The 24,595-nt window shown below is 33.1% G+C and overlaps 1 protein-coding gene across 1 annotated transcript; it reads left to right on the top strand.

The window, feature by feature from the left end:
* The first annotated feature begins 2,017 nt into the window (after positions 1–2,017).
* Positions 2,018–2,755, top strand: LOC129223154 (uncharacterized). Its single transcript, XM_054857722.1, has one exon. The coding sequence runs from the start codon at positions 2,018–2,020 to the stop codon at positions 2,753–2,755; it is 738 nt and encodes a 245-aa protein (XP_054713697.1).
* Positions 2,756–24,595: the final 21,840 nt, after the last annotated feature.

Genomic DNA, 24,595 nt, shown 5'->3' with positions numbered 1-24,595 from the left:
GCTAATATCGAAAATACCGGTATTTTACCTCAGCAATACCGGTATTACGAAATTGCAAAATTGCTCGAAATACCAGTATTCGGTATACCGGTATTGCAATTACTAGTCACAATACGTGCGTATGAACCGCAACACGTACATATAATTTTCTTTCAACTGCAAGAAAACTGATTAGAAAATTAACAATTTATATTAAGAAAGAAATGGTCCCTAATATTCCAATATATATGCAGTTAAAGTCAAAAATACAAATATCGGGATATGAGTAAAAATATACGTTTAAACCTGTCTTTTTTTTGCAAATGCTTTGAGCAAACTGAAGAAATATAATATTTTATCTAATGCTACTTTTTTTAAAACTGCAAATATATATATATATATATATATTTTTTTTTTTTTTTTTTTGATTCACCTATTTTCTGTTTATGTAAAACGTATTGCTATGTGGAACTTTTTCCCATTCGAAGAAAATGTGGAATACAGAAAGCCTGAAATTGGATACTGTTTGATGATTCATGAATCATAAACACAAAAGAACGGTCAGTTGAGTGATACGTATTTCTAGCTTCGGATAAACTTTGGTATAAAAGGCTCAATACTGTCAAAGTGTGTATATGTGGTATGATTTATTGCTTCGCCTTATTGATAAACGACGATAATTGCTTGAATAATATTCTGTGTATCATTCAAGATAAGGGCAAGCTTGGACATGCCTGTGGTAAATAAAAGTGATCTTAAGCTTAGCAATGGTATACAATATAGTAACTTGGAGTTGTGCTGGCTTTAAATAAGGGAAAACACGCTGCACAACACTAAAAATGTCGTTTACGTGAAAATTTACGTTTCTTTTAAATGCTTTAGCAGAAAACAACGAAACTACTTATTTTTTATGTGCAACACGCTATTTCCAAAACATGAAATTAATTTCATTATTATGAGACATTAAGTATTAAAGTTCACTTTGTAATGTGTTATTGAATTTACATTACATTTTCTTACTTGTATGAAGATTACGAACTAAATTTATTTTTTGCAAAAGTACTATAATTAAAAACATCACAGTAGTTAGCATGTTATTTTTGATTAAACCACTCATCTATCTGATCCTGAGTAGCAATTCTACCAGATTTAAGGCATATATTTATGGTTTCCGTTTAAAGAGAACCAATAAAGCCTGATTTAGCTCAAGCGTCCCGGAATAGATGGATCTATCAACATTTCGAAAATTTTTATTAAGTTAAACAACACCTGGATTAGCACCAAGAAAGTTATTGAATTGGAATGGGAATTTGGAGAACTTTGTGCCGACGACATATTTAACGTGCCCCACTCGCCATTAGTGAACACGGAGAATCTTCGACTAGCTGGCATCAAACCCCGAAATTTCCAGTTTTGAACCCAGCGCTTTGCCGATAAGGTCACCACAATCTATCTTAGTTTGTAAATGTGAACATGATTCAATCTGGAGGTTGAATCACTTCGGAGTTTAACAACATTTTGGCGAAATGAAAAAAAAATACTCTTAGCATATTTTCTTTATGACTTATTCATTACTATTTAGACCTGAAGGATTTAAGTTGCGGCAGCAACTGCGTTGAGTTGGCGAAAAAGTAAAAATGACAAGCCTTGCACTCTTGATTGCAACCTTACTCGAGCCAATTTTCAATTGAAATTAATTATCTGGGGCGTTGTTATCTCTAACCAGTGGCTGCTGAAAGAAGTAAAAACAAAACACAACCACTAGTGACCGTAGGATGTAACCTGTCCAATGAGACAACTGTCTTGATCGCACAAAATTAAAATGTTTTATCTCTTTGGCTATTTTCTCACATTCCAAGGTGACGTATTTAATCTATACAGGGTGCGGCAAAAAAATGGCAACCTTTTTGTATCAGTCTTTACGCGGACATGTTTAAATGCAGCCACATGATTCTTTTACTATTAAATTCTCATTATTTTTCTGTGCCAGTCATTTATCATGTTTCCATCGATTAATTGACATGCTTTTCTATGCAGAATGTCAAACAAACGTGTTGCAATTTTGGAGCTGTTTCGACAAGGAAAACGTCAATGTGAAATTGTGCGTTTGCTCGGTGTTGGAAAGGACGTAGTGTCTAAAGCAATTAAACGATACAAGAAGCTTGGCCACGATGGCCGCTGTCCAGGAAGTGGCAGAAAGCGGACTGTCAACACGTCTGCTAACCGCAAAATCATCAAGAATAGAGTTCAACGAAATCCGAGGATCTCCATGAGAAAAATCGCTCGTGAGACCGGCGTAAGCGAGCGGTCAGTCCGCCGAATGGCGAAAGAGGAGCTCAACCTCAAGACCTACAAGCTCCAGAAAGTTCAGCTTCTCACCGACGACAACAAACGCGTACGACTGAAAAGATGCCGCCAACTCAAGCGTCGGGCCGCTGCTCAACGATGGGAGTGTATCCTTTTCACGGACGAAAAACTGTTCACCGTCGAGCAAGCGCACAACCACCAAAACGACCGAATATGGTCCGTAGAAGCTCCACGTACCTCAGCAGTCGTCGAGCATCGTCAAAATCCCGCTTCGGTGATGGTTTGGGGCGGGATCTGCGCCAGCGGTAAGACCCCACTCGTTTTTGTGGATCAAGGGGTGAAAATTAACCAAGAAGTCTACCGCCGCGACATTCTTGAGGCTGTTGTGCTTCCCTTGGCTCAACAGCACTTCGGCAATGCAAATTGGACGTTTCAACAGGACTCGGCGCTGATCACAAGGCAAAAATGACGCAAGACTGGTGCAGGACCCATTTTCCAGATTTCATCTCGTCGGCGGAATGGCCGCCCTACTCGCCGGACCTCAACCCAATGGACTACAGCGTGTGGTCCATTTTAGAGGCTAAGGTCTGTGCTAAGCCCCACAAAAATTTGGAGGCGCTGAAGCAATATTTGCGCCGGGAATGGGCTCGATTGTTGCCGGAGGACCTGCGGCCCATCGCTCAAAATTTCAGGTCACATCTGGACCTATGTATCGCCGCCGGAGGAGGCCACTTTGAAACAGGCTGAATATGTTATGACCATAGGTCCATGCTATTGTTATTAATTGTTACATTTGTTAAAAAAAATTTTTTGATAAAATTATACAAAAAAATAAAGTTGCCATTTTTTCGCATCACCCTGTAGAACCAATGAAGCATTTACAAATATCCATTTCAACTTTACTCTCCGTATCACCCCTTCACGAAAATGGACAATTCTGAAACGGGGCGGAGCAAATGCTAAGCTTTTCGTGGTCAGACTTTACTAATGCTTGAAAAATAAACAAATATTTTAGTCTAAATCTCATTCATTTTCGTCCTCTACTTACGTAGAGAAGTTAAAAAAAAAAAACATTCAGTTAACAAACATTACGCCTAATACCGTGAATTATAACAGGAACAAAAAGTTAATAGCTATATCACATTCAGGCTGCTTTGGATTGCGATGCGTATTATTTTATGAATCGAATCTTGTATCATTTCCCTATATTATTTTTTTTTGAACACTGCAATGCATATTAATGTGTTTTAAAGTCAATTATCTTTTTAGCTTTAGTAATTTTTAAAGACTCTTGTATCGTTAAAACTGTCAAAACTCATTATAATAGGAAATTATTTTCCTTTGTTATTTTTTGAACAGATATACTTTTTAAATATTATAATAGCATAGATATTTACACATTGTAGCGACGCTGCTAATTTATTAAAAATCTCCATTATGGAAGTAAATTGAGATAAGCTTAAAAGCAAACACATTTTTTCAAGCCTTTAATGAAATATTTCAGGCCCATTTCGACATAGTATTTATTTTAAATTTATATTCTATAAGTGATTCCGACATAAATTGCGTTAATGGAAAATTTTCAATAAGTACTTTGAAATAAAATTCGTTCTTAATATAAGTAAGAAAGCAACCTTTGATGGTTATAAGATTTTTTTTTTTTTTGAAAGTGTCTAATAAGCTCTCTTTTTGTAATTACTGTTTTATTAAATTGGAAAATCATTTCAATGAAGAAAAAAAATATTTTAGCTTATTACGCCAACTACAAAGTGGCATAGTTGTTGTAATGTTAAGGAAATTTCTCACTCCTTTCAAAAACGTCATACCCCAAAAACTAGCAATTTTGAGTTATGCCGTTTTATGAACTGCCATGAACGAGTAGCATACTATATCTGCTATCTTACTTTTAATTTTTAAAATCGCTCCCCTGAAAATTCACATTTTTTTAAGATATGACGTAGTTAAAAGGAGTGAGCAAAATGGACGGTGCTATGCAAAAATGAGTTAACCAACAATTTATTTTTACAAGTGATCGTCTTAAATTAAAAATTTTAAAAAACCGCGACTGATTCGCATAGCTAGAATAAAGAGGGAAAATTGAAAATCTTTTTAAAAGCCTTATACTATTGAAAATCAATTACTAGTATTTTATTTGTTAACTTATAGAAACTGGCAACAGATAAAATTTTTAAATCATTGTTTTTATTTCCTTGTCGGCCAACAATGAATTCGGCTACCCATCGCTTGAATAAAGGCTTAGACCTATTTAAAATTTGCTTTAAAAAGCGTTATAATTCGAATTCCATATAACATTGAAGTTCCAAACTCATTCTATCAGACGCAGAAAAAAAAAATCTATATTTTAGTACTAAATTTAAAATTTTTTAAATATGGTTTCACTGCAAAAATCCTTTTAAAGGTTTTAATTAATATTTTCGTTTATTAATGTCATCTGAAGACGCAACCTAGCTAAGAACACTCTCGATCAACTCTCCTTTCGAACTTTTTTTTTTTTTTTTCAAAATCGCTCCATCCGTTTAAGCGCTAGAGTGCCACAGACAGTCAGATACAGAGATACATAGATACACAGACACGTCAAACTTATAACCCCCTTCCTTTGTGTGTTGGGGGTTAAAAATGAGTTAGTTACGTATGTTTATAGGTAAACGGACATGCTCTGAGAAACAAAAATGATTTAAGCCTAACCTCTGTATAACTCTGCCATTTAGTGAACAAAATTGCAATCCACTTCCAACAAACTGGGCATTGACCAGTGATTCCACTTGTAGAGATGTGTTGTTTGGCTGTTAAGAAAACCATTAAATTATTTTCGACATGTGACAGTGCTCCTTTTTTTATAACTGGTTTTTAATATCAAATATTTTCAGTGATCTTATTATTGATGAAGTATACTTTTTAAAAGTGGGTACTTTTGTCCAACTAAGATAAGGTCTTTATGTTTTGACGTCATTAATTTAAAAAAAAAGAACAGTGCTTTATTTCATCACAGCATTCTTTGCAATACTTTACGAATTTAATTACTGTCTTGTAATTTTAATAATAAAGTTTAAAAAGTGTATGTTGGTGTACTTTAAGGTTAGTGTTTAAAATTCTACATCTAACTTCACCATGATTACTTGATGTAGCAGCGAGAATATGTCTTACTACTATAACCATTTACTTGATGTTTTAATATTACTTAAGTGTATCACATTAATGTCTCATAACATTTTTAAAAAAATGTGTCGCAGTTACGTTGTCAAACAGTTTACACAAAAAAAAAAAAAAACTAAGGATCCGGTAACAACTATATTCTTACAAGTTTCTAAAAACACTAACAATTCGATATTATAAAACGTTCTATACTATGGTGTTAAGGCTGCAGTAGACACTAAAAATGCTGAAAATTGAGCAAAAATTTATCCTGTTTTTATACTATATTAGCTATTGTATGCAGAACAACAAGATTTTTTTTTCATTCCATGCATTATTTACTGAATTATGGATTAGTGTTGTTTTCCGCATCCACAATCACGTCCCTTTGTTTACATTTTGCAGCACATATACATTCCTGTCGCTATTTACATAAAACATAAACTTAAAATATTCCATGCACCACATTTTTTATCGGGTTGTAGTAAAACTTTAAAAACAGATTCGGATAATACCTTGTTATAGCTGCATGCGTGAATTTCAGTGACGGTTATGTAAACTTAAGAGTTCAACTCTTTTTGCTGTTAAAATCACTGTATCACTGTATTTGCAGAAATTTTCATTTTCAGCTATTTTTTATAAACTGTATCATAAAACATTACATGTAATGCAAAAAACTCTGTAATTATTCCTAATGATTCAAAATCAAGTGAATATTCAAAGTTTGAAAAAAAAATTGTGCCGCATTTACCAATAATTTGAAATTTGTGAATTTTTCGTTTAGTTTGTTTTTCAATTTTCTGAAAAAGTATTGATTTTTTGCACTATAGTTTTACTTCATTTTACAAAAAAGGAAGTATTCTATTCGCAAAAAAAAATTTCACTCAAAAAATCGGCCTTAATTTCCATTTTGCTCACCCCCAAATGAATGTTGAGTTTTTTTTTCGACCCGACCACATGTACATATGTACCTAAGAACGTATAGACGCCCGAAATATCCATTTTGAAGCTTCCCGAGTTAATTAAAACGAAGTTTCTCGTGACGTCTGTATATACCTGCGTATGTGGGTATGTGTGTATGCGTTGTGTATGTCGTATAACTGAAAACCGGTATGTCCTAGAAAGTTGAAATTTGGTACTTAGCTCCTAGTGGGGTCTTGTTGTGCACCTCCTTTTTTGGTTGCATTCGGGTGTTTCTAAAGGGGTCTTTTGCACCTTTTTGGGGGGAATTATTGTTAATTTCGATGCAAACTAAAGTGGTGTTATAATTTGGCGGACACTTGGCAATATATCGCAAGTCTTTTGGTCGCCAATTTTTTTAATTTGGCGATTATTATTATTTTTTTTAAAATCTGGTTTCAATGTGGCCATTGTTGGTGATATTTAAAGAGTTAGAGGAAGAATCACATTAAAAATTGCAATAATCGGGAAATAACATTAAATTGGTGTAAAAGGAAGTCACGTGATGCACACATCAGCTCGTTTTGTTTTAGATATAATAAATATACAAGCACACAAAGTTTTAAGCATCTAGATTAATTATATTTAATAAAAAAATATTAAATAAAAACAAAAAACCCGACTGCGTAAAAACCAAAAAAAAAACTAAAAAAAAATGTATAAATCCAGTAGTTTAGAATGTTATTAAGTACTACTGAATAACTACACCGTTGAAATAGTTTTATAACCGCACACGGATAAGGCAAATCCGAAATTCAAAAGCAGAATAGAAGGATCAACAGTCGGGGGCCCATTCCTTTCTGATTCAAAGAACCGCGTAAAATTTCAATGGTCCCCGACTGTTGATAATTCTATTCTGCTTTTGAATTTTTGGTGTGTCTTATCTGTGTACGGTTATAAAACTATTTCAACGGTTTAGTTATTCAGTAGTACTTAATAACATTCTAAACTACTGGATTTATACATTTTTCTTTTTAGTTTTTTATGGTTTTCACGCAGTCAGGTTTTTTGTTTTTATTTAATAAATTTTTATTTTGCACTTTTTAGTTAACTTTCATTGACTCAGTTATTATGACGGTACATTTCGCAACCTTGTCATTTCATTGGGAGAGTTTGTTTGTATCGTAAGGTTTATTTAGTAACTTGCGGTGGTCTAAACTACTGATAATTAGTCCCTCTAGGGACCTAACTCGGCTTAAAGCTACATGGGCTTGACCTTCGGCAAATATGCGCGAACTTAAGTCAACCACAGCACAGCTATATAAACAGCCTGTATAACTCATGATGACGCGAAATCAGAAACGTCGTCAGTCAAGTCTTTCTCCCAAAACAAAAAAAGCCTCTCAAGAAAGTACACGTCGCGAAACTCAGTCCCTTGAATCAAGGCAAAAACGAATGCAACATGTTAGAAATGAAAATCGAATTAGTATTTTCTCTCTTTCTTTTGGTGCTCATTACACGGGTTTATTATCATGAGGACTACAATCTGAGTGTCTTGCCTTCGTTAAGCAGAATATATTTTTTATTACAGTGCATAATACATAAATATAGAACACATGAAAGAATTTACAGACCACAGAAGAGACCACTCGACCAATAAGACCCCAATTAGTAGACTTAGTAAACAAAAAAAATCAGACAGCGAAACTACCTGTGTCGCACGCTACCTGCGTGTGACACAGTGTGCAACACCCAACGTGCGCGGATCCCAAACTGACAAAATATGGCAACTGGTTGTTGATATAGTGAATTTTGATCACTGTCATGTGTTTAATGACACTCCCAAGATTAAGACTAATCGATTGACGTAAGAAGTACCAAAATTGGCCAAGGCATTTAGCCTGCAGAACGCCACACAGGAACAAACATACATACATAGACTTATAAACACATTACCCTCCTTTGCGTCGCGCACGCACAGTCGGGTAAAAACTTCAGACAGCGAAAACTACCTGCATTTGTCGCACGCAGGTAACGTGCGACACAGTGTGCGACACCCAGCGTGCGCCGATCCCAAACTGACAAAATGGCAACTGGTTTTTGAAATGGTACTTTTGATAACTGTCATGTGTTTAGTGTCACTCCCAAAGTTGAGACAAATCAATTGACGTAAGAACTACCAAAATTGGCCAAGGCGTTTAGCCTGTAGAACGCCACATAGAAACGGGCATACATACATAGACTGATAAACACATTACCCTCCTTTCCGTCGCGCACGCGCAGTCGGGTAAAAAATAGTTTCCACTGTAACCTTAATAAGGATCCAGAGATTAATTAGAACATTTTATAATAGAGCAGAAGTATGATTTTTCTGAGGATAAAATAGTAGGTCAAGCACGTGCAAGCTGAACGTGAGGCATACAGAAAAATCAGAGGATTGAAGGGATTTTCGGAAGAGCATTTCTCACCTGAGTAAAATCCCCAACGATCGATTACACTGCTCGGCAAAGACAATGGATGCCCGAAAAATATCCTTTCTCGTGTTGGAGTGTTTTATTCTTGCATGTAAATTTATACCCAAGGAAACATAACGGACGTGACTTTTTTTTTTTTTTTTGTTTAGCTAGAAAACGAAACTAGAGAGAGTTTCTGATATGCATATTGTCTTGTGGTTTGTTCTTCTCAATAATTGTGTTCACCTATTTGTATTGTTGATTAAAGTATTAACCTAGTAAATAGTGTGTTTATTAGAATGTATCTCAGGTGAGTAGAATCAAAACCTGCTCAATATATTTTTTTAAGTTACTTTTTCTTGTAATTTGATACTTTTTGACACTAGCGCCAACTTTATAAAGCTTGTGGGGGCGGAAGGGGGCTCATCCCGCCGATAAATTGATTGTTTGGGGGATGGGCCCTTCCTAGGGGGAGTGGCGAGTGCTTTACTTCAGGCTTTAAGGAGGAGCTTTTTTATTTTTTTTTTCAGGGGTGTCAATTACAATTGTGAAGTTCTTAAGGAATTTTTAGGCCTATTTTATGCTCCAGGTATCATGACATAGATACAATTTACTATACTAAAAGATTTTTTCGTACTCCTGGACTTGCCTTTTTTAGATTAAGAGGACTGCTAGTGTCAAAAATGAGGGGGATGGTTGATGAGCTAAAAAAGTTGGTTTTGGGATTTACAGCATGTACCTTTAAGATTTCAATTCCGAAATTGAAATCTAAATAGTTCAGTTTCAGGCTGTCTCTGGAACTAACATTAGGGAAAGATTTGCAGTTCGGATGTAAATATTACTCTGAACTAAAGTGTTTGAAGCACGAAGGAAGTTTTGCAGTAATTTCTACCGGAAAAGATAAGCGATTTCAGCACCAGTTAGTAGTACATACCGTTGAGGTTTAGCGCATATAATTCGTCTTCTCTTATATTTGACGAATTTTCATTCAGTATACTGGTTAACTCCTCGTCCTTCGAATCTTAGTAATTCCGGTTCGACTCCAGCCGTCAACTTTTTGGTTTCTTTCAGTCAATCCTAAAGGCCACTGTACTCGTGTTCCTTTTTTCACCGTATAATTTAATCGTAAAATTGGATTTTATGGCAAAATATACTTAGGAGCAACTTGTGCGCCAATACTTTTGCCAAACAATTTCAGAATTTGTGAATGCTTCAGCATCATCGATCCTAGTTACAAACCCTGATAGTGCACGAACGTTATTAGTAGGTATGTCATTGATAACAAGAAGTTCCGTGAAGAACTGAACGAGCCTACTTCCCCGTATACGAATATCGACTTTTTAGTTCTCTAGGAAAATCTCTATGAAATAAGGATTTCATAAAATTTGTAATCTCTAGGAAATAAGGCTTTCATAAAATGTTCTAGTAACCAATACAGCTTCTTTTTATGTAAAGTTACAGCACTTCTTAAAAAGAAACTGCATTTGTTGCGAGAAAATTTAATGGAGTTCCAATTTCCAGTACTACATTTTTTTTTTAGTAATCACTAATGCACTGTTGTAAATGTAACTTTAATGTTAAGACACGGTCTTATATCTCACCATTACTTTCAAGTAATATTATACCTTTTTCAAATACATTGAGTTCACATAAACTACCATTAACAAGTTAACAAACATGAATAAAAGCTAATATAATCAAAATATTATGTAGATAAAATGAACTAAACTGCACTAATACACCTTATGCGAGATCATCTTTTATTCAATTGATGATAAACAATGCACCTAACTTTCTAAAGCTAAAAAATATTACCTTTCATCTTTTATTTATTTGTTTTACCGAGAAGTTTCAAAAAGGGTACAAAAACATTGGCTTGAATGGGAGTTATAATTTCAAAAAAGGATATGACACTAAGTAAAAAATGAAAAATGTCCTGGAAAATAATCCTTTCTGACATTTTAATCAATGTCTGGATTTAAAATGTGACGAAAAAACGTGACTGAGAAATATTTTTAATAAAAATCTAGACAGTCTGGGACAATTTAATTATATATTTTTTTACGTAAGAAGAAAAGGCTATTTTTTTCCAAACCACAAATTAAAATTAAGGCCTAACTTTTTCTCTGCAGTACACATTTTACTGATTTTACTGTCATCATATAATTGCGTGTTTATTTAAACTTTTTCAAAGAAATTGAGTTGATTATAATTGGTTTCCATTGGGTTTTTTCTCCCCTTGCTCTTTTTTCCCCCGCTTTTAGCAACAATTAACCTACTCTCTTTGCTTCATTGTGATTGTGAGAAGTGTCCAAATGTACGAATTGTATTCCACTATTTATTGTATAAAAACTTACTTCCTCGAAAAGGAAATTCAAATCAAGAGAAATCGTTTAAACCTAAATTGAGGTAGTGAGAAGCAAATGGATGTAAGTGGACATTTGTGCAAGTTTTGTGTAAAACGCGTCTAAAGATATGATCTTAGGTAGGCTTTCACTGAAATATTTTCCGCCAAATCATGCTGTATAACAGCACCTACCAGGGCTACTAGTACTATATCTTGCCTCAAGACAGAAGAAAGGTCCACCAATCACTTGTACTGGTGCTCTCCAAATTTTTAGTTTTTCCACTTTCACCCCTTTGCTTCTGATTGCCTTAATTGCGATTTTTTAAATACTAAAGTATTGTTGTGTGGGAATTGTTATAGCAACTGCAGAGACTTAATTGTCAAAGATATTTAGGGCAATTCATTGGTACCAATAACCATGAATTCGTGATTACTCATTCGTATGAGCTGAATTTTTTTATTTGCGATGTGGGGACAAGACGGAAAACGTTATTACACTTATAAAGAAGGAAAAGTGTGAAAAACATTTTTATGAGAAAAATATCTATCATAGATGGCGCATTCACTCTATATAATGCTTCAACTTATATAAATATCAATCTCCCAAGATATAGACCCATTAACTCAGTTGATAAAAGCGAGCTGCTAATAATGTATACGGCATGGGGTCGATCCTCCTGGAGCAGATAATGTATTTTATGAATGGCTAATTTTCCTCATCTGAATTCTGATCGAAATTGTCATGAATGTATAAGCTTAATTCGTCGGTCGTATGGTTCTAAACCACAGTTGTGTTGTTGCATTGAAATCAAGAAAGAAAGGCTTTATTTAACATGGTAAATAACGCAGCATTGTCTATTTTACTTCCTAAAAGTTTTTTTGCCGTAACGCCATAATTTCCTTCATCAAACTTCAAAACTAAGCCATCTTAAACCATCATTTTTCACCGCTATGAGTGAAAACTTAACAAGTAAGTCGCAATTTAACTGTCATTAAAAACGAGCTGATGTTTGCATCACATGATTTCCTTTTACTCCAATTTACTGTCATTTCCACGTTATTGGCAATTTTAATGTGATTCAATTGTTTACTCTCTAAATATCACTAACAGTGGCCAAATTGAAACCAAATTTTTAAAAAAATGCCAAATTTGTCGCCAAGTTGGCGACAAAACATGGCGACCAAAAGACTGGCGATATATCGCCAAGTGTCTGACTAACTATAACACCACTTGAGTTTACATCGAAATTAACAATGTTTTCCCCAAAAAAGGAGCAAAAGACCCCCTTAGAAACATCCGAATGCAACCAAAAGAAAAGGTGCACAACTAGACCCCACTAGGAGTCTACGTAAAAAATTTCATTCTTCTAGGACATGTCTTTTTTGAGTTAAGCGAGATATATACACACATATGCACATACATACGGACGTCACGAGAAAATTCCTTGTAATTAACTCGGTGATTGTCAAAATGGATATTTCGGGTGTCTATACGTTTCTAGGCATATATCCACGTGTGGTCGGGTCGAAAAATAAACTCAGTATTCATTCGGGGGTGAGAAAAGTGGAAATTAAGGCCGATTTTTGAGTGAAATTTTTTTCGTGAATACAATACTTCCTTTTTTTTAATAGGAAGTAACAATACTTAAAAAATTGGTTAACTGCATTATTTCTCTCGTACGCATCAGGTAGTTTTGATTAACAGTGTCTGACGATTTCTTGACCAGTAGATTTTTCGCTCCTGCTATATAAAACTTAGCTAATTGTAGTTTTAGAATCGGTTCATTTCGACTAAATTAATCAATTGCAGAATATGAACTATGTAATTACCCTGTCCCAAATATGAAGTATCTTGCGCATTTTCTAGTGATAATCATAGCAGCAAACGATTGCGACAGACTATGTGAGACTTTACTATCATTTAAAACATTATTTATTTCTGCTGAAATATTTTAATTTTAGTTGTATTAAACAAAAGACTTATTTAAATTTAAGCGACCCTTGATCTAAAAACAAGAAAAGCCTTACTTAAACAGTAATCTTTTTATCAATAAGCATTTCATTTTGTCTTCGTCATTAACACTTTCAGTAATTATCGCCTTTTGTTTTAACGGTATTTTGCTTCTTTTAATAACTATTGTATTGTGCAAAAAATATCAAATGTCTGCAACTGTATTTCAATTAAGTCTAGTAAACAAGCAAAGATAAAATTAAAAAATTTCAAAAAAAAAAAAAAAAAAAAAAACGACTGAGTCGCAACTGTAGAACCAAGAGGGAAAATTGAAAATCCTTTTAAAAACCTTATACTAGTAAAAATCAATGTCAAGTATATTATTTGCTACTAATAAAAACAGGCAACATATAAAAATTTTAAATCATTGCGTCTTATTTCCTTGTCGTCCAAAAATGAATTCGGTTATCAATCGCGTGAGTAAATGCTCAGCCGTTATTAAAATCTGCTTTAAAAAACGTTATAATTCGAATTCCATTAAACATGAAAGTTCCAAGCACATTCCATCAGAGGCGGATTTTTTTTTTCTATATTTTGGTATTAAATTAATTTTAAACTATGTTTTCACTAAAAAAATCGCGAAAAACCTTTTAGAGGTTTTTTAATTAATATCTCCGTTAACTAAAGTCAGGCAAAACTGCAACTTAGCTAAGAACACTTTCGAACAAATTTCGTTTTTCAAAATCGGTCCATCCGTTTAGGCGCTAGAGTTCCACAGACAAACACACAGATAAAATGATGAGTCATTCTCCAGAAAACGTTACTTTTGAACGCAAATATTCTTCAATTTCAAAACCTTTTTTTTTTCTTACATGAAAGTGTTACCTACTAGAAGAAACCATAAACAATGGCCCAACTAAGTTCCAATTATTTTACTCATAAATAAAAATAATTAAAAAATGTTAATAGAAATGAAAAAAAAAAAGAAAAATCGTTTCATTTTTAAAAATTGGGGCCAATTTAATATCAAAGTAGTAATTTTGTTAATTGTGCAAACAATCAGATATTTTAATGATTAGTGGGAACATAATATTAAGCTCTCTTAATTAAAGTGCGGTTTAATTAATACTTTCAAATGTATGTTAAAAAATAGTGTTTTGTAAATTTGAGGATATACTGGCAATTTATAATTTTGGTAGAATGCCTATTATTGATGTATTTCTCGTAAATCATTTATTTTCACCTCAGAAATAATGACATTGATAAGGTCTGTCACGTAGGTGAGAAATTTTCCATTAATATAGGCCTAATAGATACATTTTTCAAGGAAATTTATTTTTCTCCGTTACTACACACTATGAACACGTTAAGCATATGAAAACATTACATTAATTTACATTCCTGAAATTCAAGTTCACGGTGGTGGGAAGTCAGAATAACCATACTAAATTTTTAAAGCAAAATCTATCTTCTTGTTTTTCGACAAAAATCTCACACCTTCAACTATGGCTGAAAATAAGCAACGGGGCTCAATTGCATCATGGAAAATAAAATTTGATGTCATTACTGCCACGAGTTAATGAGGAATGACATTTTGTGTTTAAGTAACGGAGGTGAGAATTTATTGTGTTACATGATTTCTTGTCCTACTAAAACAAACTAAAACACAATATTAAAAAATTAAATATAATTAAACAATTAGTATTTGAGACACTTGTGAAAGGAATAATCAATAAATAAGTATATACTTTTATTAAACAAGTTATTAAGCAACATAAACAGTCACAGTGAGTGACATGCCACGGAGGTGAGAATTCACATATTGTGAACCAAAAATATACTAAAATAAAAATTAGTATTAAAAAATTGTTAGCAGGCTTAAATAGATACATTTTTGATGAAATTAAAAATCATTGTTAAATAAATTATTCCTTAAACCTTTTTACTGTAAATGGCGTGTGACAGAAAAGTTATACTTTTTGGAGAATGATCCAGATACAGAGACACATCAAATTTGTACCCCCTTCCTTTGTGTGTCGGGGATCAAAGAAGCTTTTATGAAAAGGAAATGCCAGAAGCAAACGTCTATATAAGACCTCCTTGCTTAGCGGTTTAGTATGTAAAACAAAAGTTAATTTGTTTGATAGTTAAAAAGTATAGATGCGTAAAAATTAAGCATTTCTTTCGCCTTTGTTCTCATTTTATGTTTTCTAGTTAGTTATAAAACATTGCTTCTACGTACAAATACGAATAGCAACATGTAATTTCACAAAATCGCATATTACTGTAGGCACGTATTTCGGTTTACATGGAACACATTTTTCAATCCAAAATAAGTTAGCTTATGGATTGAAAGATATCCGACGAAAGCATTTGTAGGATTTTATTTCATCCATAATCTCACTTATATTGCCTTGAAAAAGGACTGCTTTGTAACCCCGAAACACGTGTTTGCTGTAACCAAAAATTCTGTGCAATTCTACAGTGTTATTTCTTATTTTTACCTTCAAAGCACAGCGGTCTTTAAAACTTGAATTATTTTCTGCTTGAAAAAAAAATAAGAAATAACAACCTATAATTGCACAAAAATTGTAGATTACCGCATACACATGTTTCGGGAGTACAAAAAAAATCCTTTCTCAATGCAAAATAAGTAAGATTATGGATGAAAATACATCCGGCAAAAGCGAAAAGATTCTTTTCATCCTTATTTTGCATTAAAAGAGGGGTTCCTTGTAACCCTAAAACACGTGTGTGCAAAAAACTGCAATTTTAGTGCAATTATCCGTCGTTATTTCTTATTTTAACTTAAGTATTTTTTCAACTTGATTGCTTCTGCATCTTGAAACAATAATCTAATTCATTCTTCAAACTTTACACTTGAAGTAACGGGAGAAATTAAAACATGTCCTTTGGAAATTTTGCGAAAAATGTTTAAATACCAGCTGCAACGGAATGAAAGAGAGAATTTCAAATTTGCGGGCTGACAAAGTGTCAGACACATTTCGAAAACATCTCACTGGAGGTGAAAACGAATCGCAGACAATTAAAGTAAGGATAAAAATAATCGGAAGGTTGAAAATAAGAAAAACAAATTGTCAAGATAAAAGGAATTGGTAAGAGGTAATCAGATATAATATGCAAAATATTTTTCTCTGGGATTCCAATAAAGGACTTGAATGACAAGTGTTGGGAAATTTCAATTCTTGTAGATGGTTTGCATTTATTGTCTGCCGAAGTTTCCGAAACTTGTCTAGCTACTTTTTTAAAAAAGGGTGAATTTTGAATAAGAAAAAATGTTGATTTGCTGCGGGGATACTGTGAAACAAAATATAAAAGTAAGATTATTGAAATTTTTCGAGCTTGAATTTTGTTACATTTCGGAAACAAATCAAGCTATCTCTCTCTCGCGGTTTAAAAAAAATAGGGCGTATAGATAAAAATATCTGTCAAATATTTGACATTATTAGAGCAAGTTGCAGCCTCAAAATTAAATGAAAGAAAGAATAAAGTCAAGTAGAAACTTTTTCGTAGAATTGAATGCTGACGGAGTTAGTGAGGAGAGGATTCTTTTAGGAAGCATTTAAGGGAAAAAATAAAATAAAATAACATACATGTAATCCACGTAGGAGTACATATGAGGAGTTTACTTTCAAATATATCCAGTTTTATACATTTTTGGCAAAACAAAAAAAAAGTTTTACACACAAACACAAACTGTTAAAATTTCTAATTTCACACAATGATTTGGTAGACTAACAACTGACTATTGGCATAGATCTAGTAATTTTTCCTAAATTTTATCGGACGTAAATTGCCAATTCTATTTTGGATATGTTCCCTTTTGTTGTAAAACCATGGATATCATCCGTTTTGCGAAAAAAAATACGTATTTTCGTCAGACATGAACTTTATTAGATTAAAACAAAATATTCAACTTTTTTTTTTACTCTACTTTATTCCTTCTTACTTACTTCATTCTTTTCACTGAACATTTCAAAAAAAAAAAAAAAAAGGACTTTGTAGGTATTGCTAGATTACAATTTTTATCACAATTAATCACAATTTTTCGATTAATCACAATTTAATAGTAATATCAATTATTTAGTAATAATTTAGTAATTGCAATTTGAGGTCGCGCTAGTCTAACTGAAACCGGACTTGCACAAGGCCCAAGCTGCTGCGATCTTTTAATACGGACGGGTGTCAAGCTCGATTGGAAATTCTCACCCAGGGCTTCGCTCCGCTATATTATTTGTGAACCAAATACTTTTGAGTTAAAAGTGCCAAACTCAAATTTGGATATGTGCCCTTTTGATATGAAAGTGAATGAGTGGGTACCGGCAAATAAGGAGTCCGTGCCACTTTGCTGTAAAAGACCTGGCGAAAAATAAGGGGATGGATATAGTCCGTTTAGAAGGTAAAACCAATGTTTACGCTTTTTTTAACAGTAGATATAAAAATCTTCGAGAAGAACGAAATTCATGGGTCGATAGGGTTTACATTACAGATTCTGAAAACGAAAAAAAAAAAGTTTTTTTTTTTTTTTTCAAAAGTGGATATACAGTGCTGGTGAAGAAAAATGCATCTCCCTCGCATTTTCACAACAATGGGATTATGTGAGAAGTTTTGGTCGACCAATTAACGATAAAAGTATGTGAAATTCTGCAAAACTTATGAAATAAGTATTTAACAGCAGGAATCCAATAATTGTTTACGTAGACCGGGACTGTTTCCGAGCCAAGGCAAACTGCTGACCCCATGCTCATTTTTTCCATTTCTGAACCTGCGTGTGAGTTTAGAGAAAAAAATTACTTTACTCCATGTCAATTTAAGTCTAATGGCAGGGTAAAGGTTTTTAAATTGTTACTTACCAGTTTTGCCCTATGGCACGGATCAGAATCATCCTGCTCTCTTAAAGAATTCCAGCGATTTTAACTCAGACTGAGTAAATTTTCACTCCTTTACAGTTTCGAAAACGCACTTTCCTTATAGGAGTGAATTTCATTCCTTTTGCGGAGCGGTTATTTTCACTCCATTTGGATAAGCTAATTTCACTCCCTTTTGATAAGTGTTTTCCACTCTTTTTTAAGACTAAATTAATATCCTAAATGAGTGACTGCTTTCCGTTTTGGAAAGCCGCTATTTCACTCTTTTTTAGAATAAAATAGATAAAATCATTTCACTCTCATTTGGTGAAATTGTTTTTTAAATGTGTTTTCATGTGCTTATGCTGTGTATTTGAATTTAAAACTGTTTTTAAAATTGTTATTTCATTTGAAAAAAAAAATAGGTTAAAAAAGTGTGAAAAAAAAACTGTTTTTAGTGTTTCCGAAGAGGTTGCACAAAAACTGTATGGTAAGTACGAAGACTTTTCTAATTTATTAAAACTTTTACCGGTAATATTTCTTGCACTACTCGTATATCGTTACAAATCACCCACGTGCAATATTACGTACATTTCCGAATTTAAAGATCGAAATAAAATTAAACAAACCTACACAGTTCCAAATAAATAGATTAAAGATTTTGAAACTCTATATTGATATTCTCGGTGTGCCTTTTAACATTAATAATGTTTTAAAAGTTACCTCAGTTCAAATTAATTTAAAAAGTCACTCATAAATTATGACAAGATACGTTTGAGTTCAATTTTGTTTCTTCGGGGCCATTCATTAATTACGTAAGGACAATTTTGGCAATATTTTTGACCTTCCCTTCCCCCTATGTAAGGGTATGTAAGATTCCCTCCCCCCCCCCATCTTACGTAAGATTCTTTTTTTTCTTCACAATAATAAAATAATAAATATTACATCACTGGGATCGTTCTTAAATTAACTATCATTATTATTTTTTAAAACCTTTTTGAGTAAAGAAATGTTTACTGTAAGGAATCTAGACCGAATGTTTTTTCGACAAATAATTTTTGTATATGATGCGATACTAATTAAAAATGAGACATGCAAAACACAGAGCGATTCTTTTATTATATTTTACACGTTTCATTCTTTGAAACACAAAACAGCTCATCCTATAATACATACTTTTACCTTCCTGAAGCAAATGAAATATAATATTTGCCAAACCACTTGACCGCATATTTCTAATATAAAATATCCTCTTGGAAAATATTAGTAAGAATGGATCTAACCCCCCCCCCCTCCAAGCAAGGGTATGTAGAGAATTTTCCACCCCCTCCCCGTCAGGACACTTACTTAATTAATGAATTGGATGTTACACATAGGAATGAGTGAATTGTACAAAGTTTATGATACTCTTTAAAGTTTATTATACACACAAACAGTATTTGATTAATTTAAAATATACGCAGTGGTTGGAGCTCCGACCATCGGGAGCGGATTCAGTATCCGACCTATAGATTTGCGCATGGTCGGGTCTGTAACACCTGCCTAAAATATATATACAGTACACACACACACACCAAAGATGGTAACGACTGTTTCAAATGTCCTATTTTTGATTCGATGACAGAAACATGATTGTTGATGAAAGTTTCATTCATTTGGAAGAAAAAGTTACAAAAAGTTCGCCGTAACATTGCACGTGGATGATTTGTAATGATATACGAGCAGTTCAAGAAATATTAACAGTTTCAAGTTTTAACAAAAAAGAAAATTCTTCGCACTTACCATGCAGTTTTTGTGCACTTCCTTCAGAAACCTCATTCGGCAACAAATATTGTTTAAATTCATTAAATGAAGACATTTAGATAGCGACATCCACTTGGTACTCGCGACCAACGTTGGGTAAGCCTAACGTGGAGGTATGGAAGATTCTCCCTAAACAAAATCACGTGACAGAATCGAACCAATGAAAATGTTTTTGAGTCCTCCTTTTAAAGAATGTTTTTATAGTTCGCTCATCAAACGGAGTGTTTCCGAATTTCACGCGAATAAAGAAAAGTTTTAGTCTTGGTTTTTTCGTAAAGCGTCTTTTTTCGATAAAGCTAGCACTCAGAAAGAATGAATGCACCCGCAATAGATTTCACTCTTTTTAAGAGTTATTTTTTCGCTCTTTTGAATTAAGAGTGTGGAAAATGACGTTTGGAACTGAAGTAAAGTGATTCCGGATAGTAGGAAGCAATTTCTCCTCCAAAATTCCAATATACATCTGAGCTTTTACTGTTTCTTGCACAAAGTAAAGCCCACCGACTCCTTGATCAGAAATACATCCCCAAATCATCTGGGATATGGGATGCTTGACTGTGTGTCGAATGCAGTTGGGATGATATTCCTATCCTTTGCGGCGCGGGTGATGCATTTTTTTTACCACCACTGTAACCCGTTTTGAAAGTATATTCCTCATTATGGATGAAAAGAGAGGAGAAACAGAAATCTTAATGATTATAATTAAAAATAAAATTAGCTTATTGTACGTTCAATCTCTATATTAATAACAATTTGAGGGTTATTTTACATTAGGGAAATTATATTATTTCAAAAATAAAGACACTATCCTGATCTAATTAAATAGTCTTTGAAATAATTGAAGGGCTCGGGACAACAATGTGATATGCCACATGATGTGAATTTTTCAGTAGGCCAATTTTAACTTCAAAAATATTTGTAGACTTTTTTAAAGGTATTATACATTCTATATATATATTGCTATAGGGTCATTCCATTTTAAATCAACAAATTTTCAAAAAAGTTGTTGCATCACCATTTTTGATTTTGATGAAAATTTGCATGTGCATTCCTTTCATTTCCTAGACCCCCCAAAAAAGTATTTTTTATTTTTAAAAAATTTACCCTTTGATATATATAGGCCATTTTTGTTGTTGGCATTAGCAAAAATAGGGCATTTTGATGCTTTGTCTTATGGACAACAACTTTTTTTTTTCTATCAAAGCTTTTGAGCTCAAACATAGCTCATTGGAAAGCTAAGAAAAATATCTTTTTATATATGATATCAATAAATTTTAGATTCAAAAAAAAATACCCATTCTTTTAAGGTCAAAGTTTGCGATGAAAAATTATTTTTTTATCACTTTTGAAAATTAAAAACCCATGAAGGGTCTAGAATAACCAGCCCTATTTTTCATCATATATTTATATGCATGGCTACTTATTGTATAAAAAAAATTTGCTTGTTACTCCGACCGCTTTATGAGATAACTCCCCCGAAGTTGCAAATTTTCAAAAAAATCCAGTTTTCAACGCTAAAAAAATGCATGTGGGGGACTAGATAAAATTTTTTTTATTTGTGGTATTTTAAGTACTTTTTACCAGTTTTCTAACAAAATAAAAGTTGCTTTGTTATTCAAAGGTGTTTGGCTGATATAAAGGTCTGAACTTTCAAATAATTTCGCTGAAACAACGCATTTTTTTTTCTCTTTTTAATCTTAGTTTTTTATTGAAATGTACCTTGTTCTTTGCTTTAAATGTTTAAAAAAAAAGACTTGAAGAGTTATGACGAATTGTATTTGAACTTTAAAAAGACAATTTAACATTTTTAACAGTCAGGGTCATAAATCTTTCAATGCTATTTTCTTCAGTATTTTGTCTCACAGAGAAGAGTTGATAAATGTTCACTCATCACAGGTGTGATATTGTGACCTCTTCCTTGTGCAGACCATAGTTCTGATGTAATAAAAAATTTTAAAATGCCTTTAAACTGAACCCAAGTTTGGTCATTTTCACTACATTTTTTAAATGATGTTCTAGGCCCTTTAGGACCATTAATAAGTTTGGTGCAATAATCATGTACATCTAATGGATTTAAGATTTGATTATTAAGGGGTCTAAGGACCTTTAATCTTCAGAATTTTCGATTTTCTGGAAAAAATATATGTTATGCATAATTTTATTCTGAACAATTTGATACCTTATTTATTACCATACGCCAAAAACTTTTCGAGTTATTGCAAAAATGCGCAAACTTTCCCCGTAGAGATTTATGTTAACAGCAGCTGTTTAAGCCTCTTTTTCTCAGGTGCCGATTTTCTTCGGTTTTCTCGTTTTGCGCGCATGATATTTCAGAAAGTTTGTTATATTTTTCCGTAAAACTTTTCATGCATGTTTGTCTGATACATCTTAACGATCTGAACCTAAATTTCAACTAACAAATTAAAGTTAATATTTAAAAATAAATATTTTTTTAAACAAAATTTTGGAAATTTTCGATATTAACTTACCAAATTTCAAAAAAAAAAAAAAATAATAATTTTAAATAAATAAACAAATTTAGGTTCAGGTCATAAATATAAACCAGATAAACATACATTAAAAGTTTTACGGACATATATAAGAAACTTTCTGAGATATCATGCGCGCAAAACGAGAAAAGCGAAGAAACCGGCACCTGAGAAAAAAAGGCTTAAACAGCTACTGTTAACATAAATCTCTATGGGGAAAGTTTACGCATTTTTACAATAACTCGAAAAGTTTTTGGCGTATAGTAATAAATAAGGTATTAAATTGTTCAGAATTAAACTGTGCATAACATATATTTTTTCCAGAAAATCGAAAATTTTGAAGTTTAAAGGTCCTTAAACCCCTTAATTGGGCGCTGTGAACTAGCCTTTCGAACTAGCCTCTTTACTGTTCCACCAATCACATCGCATGGGCCTTTCCCATGGGACGAAGCAAAAAATGCCACTCTGCTTTTATACCTAAGTCCTCTTCATGGTGGCTGAGGTTAATGAAGTTCTTTCTATTTTTATATTGTGCCGCAGACCCATCTGAAAAGTAGGTTAATTTTTAAACTGAAGGGTGCTTTGCCTTAATTTTTTCAACAAGGATCTTTGCGGTAGTGTTGTGATCCAGGTAATCACTTACAAAGCGAAAACTTTCTACTTGAACATTTCCATTTTTTTGCCAGTATACAACAAAAGGATGAAGTGTGCATTGAACACCTGACTAGTGATAGGTCTGGACCTCGTCTTGGACAACACAAGAAAAAATTTCTGCAAAGTCTCCATGTACCAAAACTTCTACCTTATCCAAGGGTGCCCATATGGTATGTGGGGGGGGCAAGTAGGGGCTCAACCCGCCCCCCCCCCACTTAGAAATTAGAACTTTCTTGCTTTTAGTACTTTAGAACATTTCTTCTTTTACCATTAACGAATAAGTTATTTTTAAAAATGTTAAATTTTATTAACTCTAATCAGTACTGAAATCGGTTTCTACAGGGAAATATCCTGCTAAACCATGAGGAAAATATCTGAGCCCCCCTCACCCCTTAAAATTTTGCCTATGGGCGCTCATGCCCTTATCCAGTGCGTCTTTTTATGATTTTAAAAACTCTGCTTGCTTACTGGCAAGGAAATGGTGGCTTTTCAGGTGTTCCAAATTTTTCACAACGCTTAACCAAAAATTCTTGCAAGGGGGGTGCGCATTTCAATAAAAAACTAAGATTTAAAAGTGAAAAAAAATGACGTTGTTTCACTGCAATTATTTAAAAATTCGGACCCTTATATTTGCAAAACACCTTTGAATAACAAAGCAACTTTTATTTTGTTAGAAAGCTAGTAAAAAGTACTTGAAATACCACAAATAAAAAATTTTTTATCTGGCCCCCCACATGCATTTTTTTTAGCGTTGAAAACAGAATTTTTTTGAAAATTTGCAACTTCGGGGGAGCATATCTCATAAAGGGGGTAGAGTAACAAGCTAATTTTTTTATGCAATAAGTAGCCATGCAAATAAATATATGATGAAAAATAGGGCTGGTTATTCTAAACCCTTCATGGGTTTTTTAATTTTCAAAAGTGGTAAAAAAATAGTTTTCATCGCAAGCTTTGACCTTGAAAAAAAATTGTATTTTTTTAACTCTGAAATTTATTGATATCATATATAAAAGATCTTTTTCTTAGCTTTCCAATGAGCTATGTTTGAGCTCAAAAGCTTCGATAGAAAAAAAGTTGTTGTCCATAAGACAAAGCATCAAAATGCCCTATTTTTGCTGTTGCCAACAACAAAAATGGCCTATATATCAAAGGGTAATTTTTTAAAAAATAAAATAATTATTTTTTGAGGTCTAAAAAATAAAAGGAATGCATATGCAAACTTTCATCAAGATCAAAAATGGTGATGCGCACCCCATTTGTTGATTTAAAATGGAATGACTCTATACTAAAACTAGAAATGAGTCCCTCCAAATGACATAATACATTGTCATGTTTATTTCAATTTTAGGTATGAGAAACAAAAATTTTGATCAAAAAGTCACTCCTTTTGGCTTGTCACATTTCGGCTCTGAGCCCTTCAAGTGGTCTAATGTTCCTCACAAACAGCGTAAATAAGAAAAAGTTCAAATAAGATAAAAATTAAATTTCACAAATCCAAGCAGTGTTTAGGGGAAGATGTCAGTTTGAATAAGCTACTGATGGAACATTTAAGTTCCCTTAAGTTTAAAGAAGGAAACGCTGTTTTATGCTTCTTCAGTATTTCATAATGCTACTTCAGGAAAGTAGAAAATCTATAAAAAAAAACTGGACTAAATGCTTTCAAAGAAAATGCCTTATTGATAATTGCAATACCC

This window comes from Uloborus diversus, chromosome 5 (assembly GCF_026930045.1).
Source record: "Uloborus diversus isolate 005 chromosome 5, Udiv.v.3.1, whole genome shotgun sequence".
In the NCBI taxonomy this organism is placed as follows: Eukaryota; Metazoa; Arthropoda; class Arachnida; order Araneae; family Uloboridae; genus Uloborus; species Uloborus diversus.
This window is presented reverse-complemented; position numbering and strand designations above follow the sequence as displayed.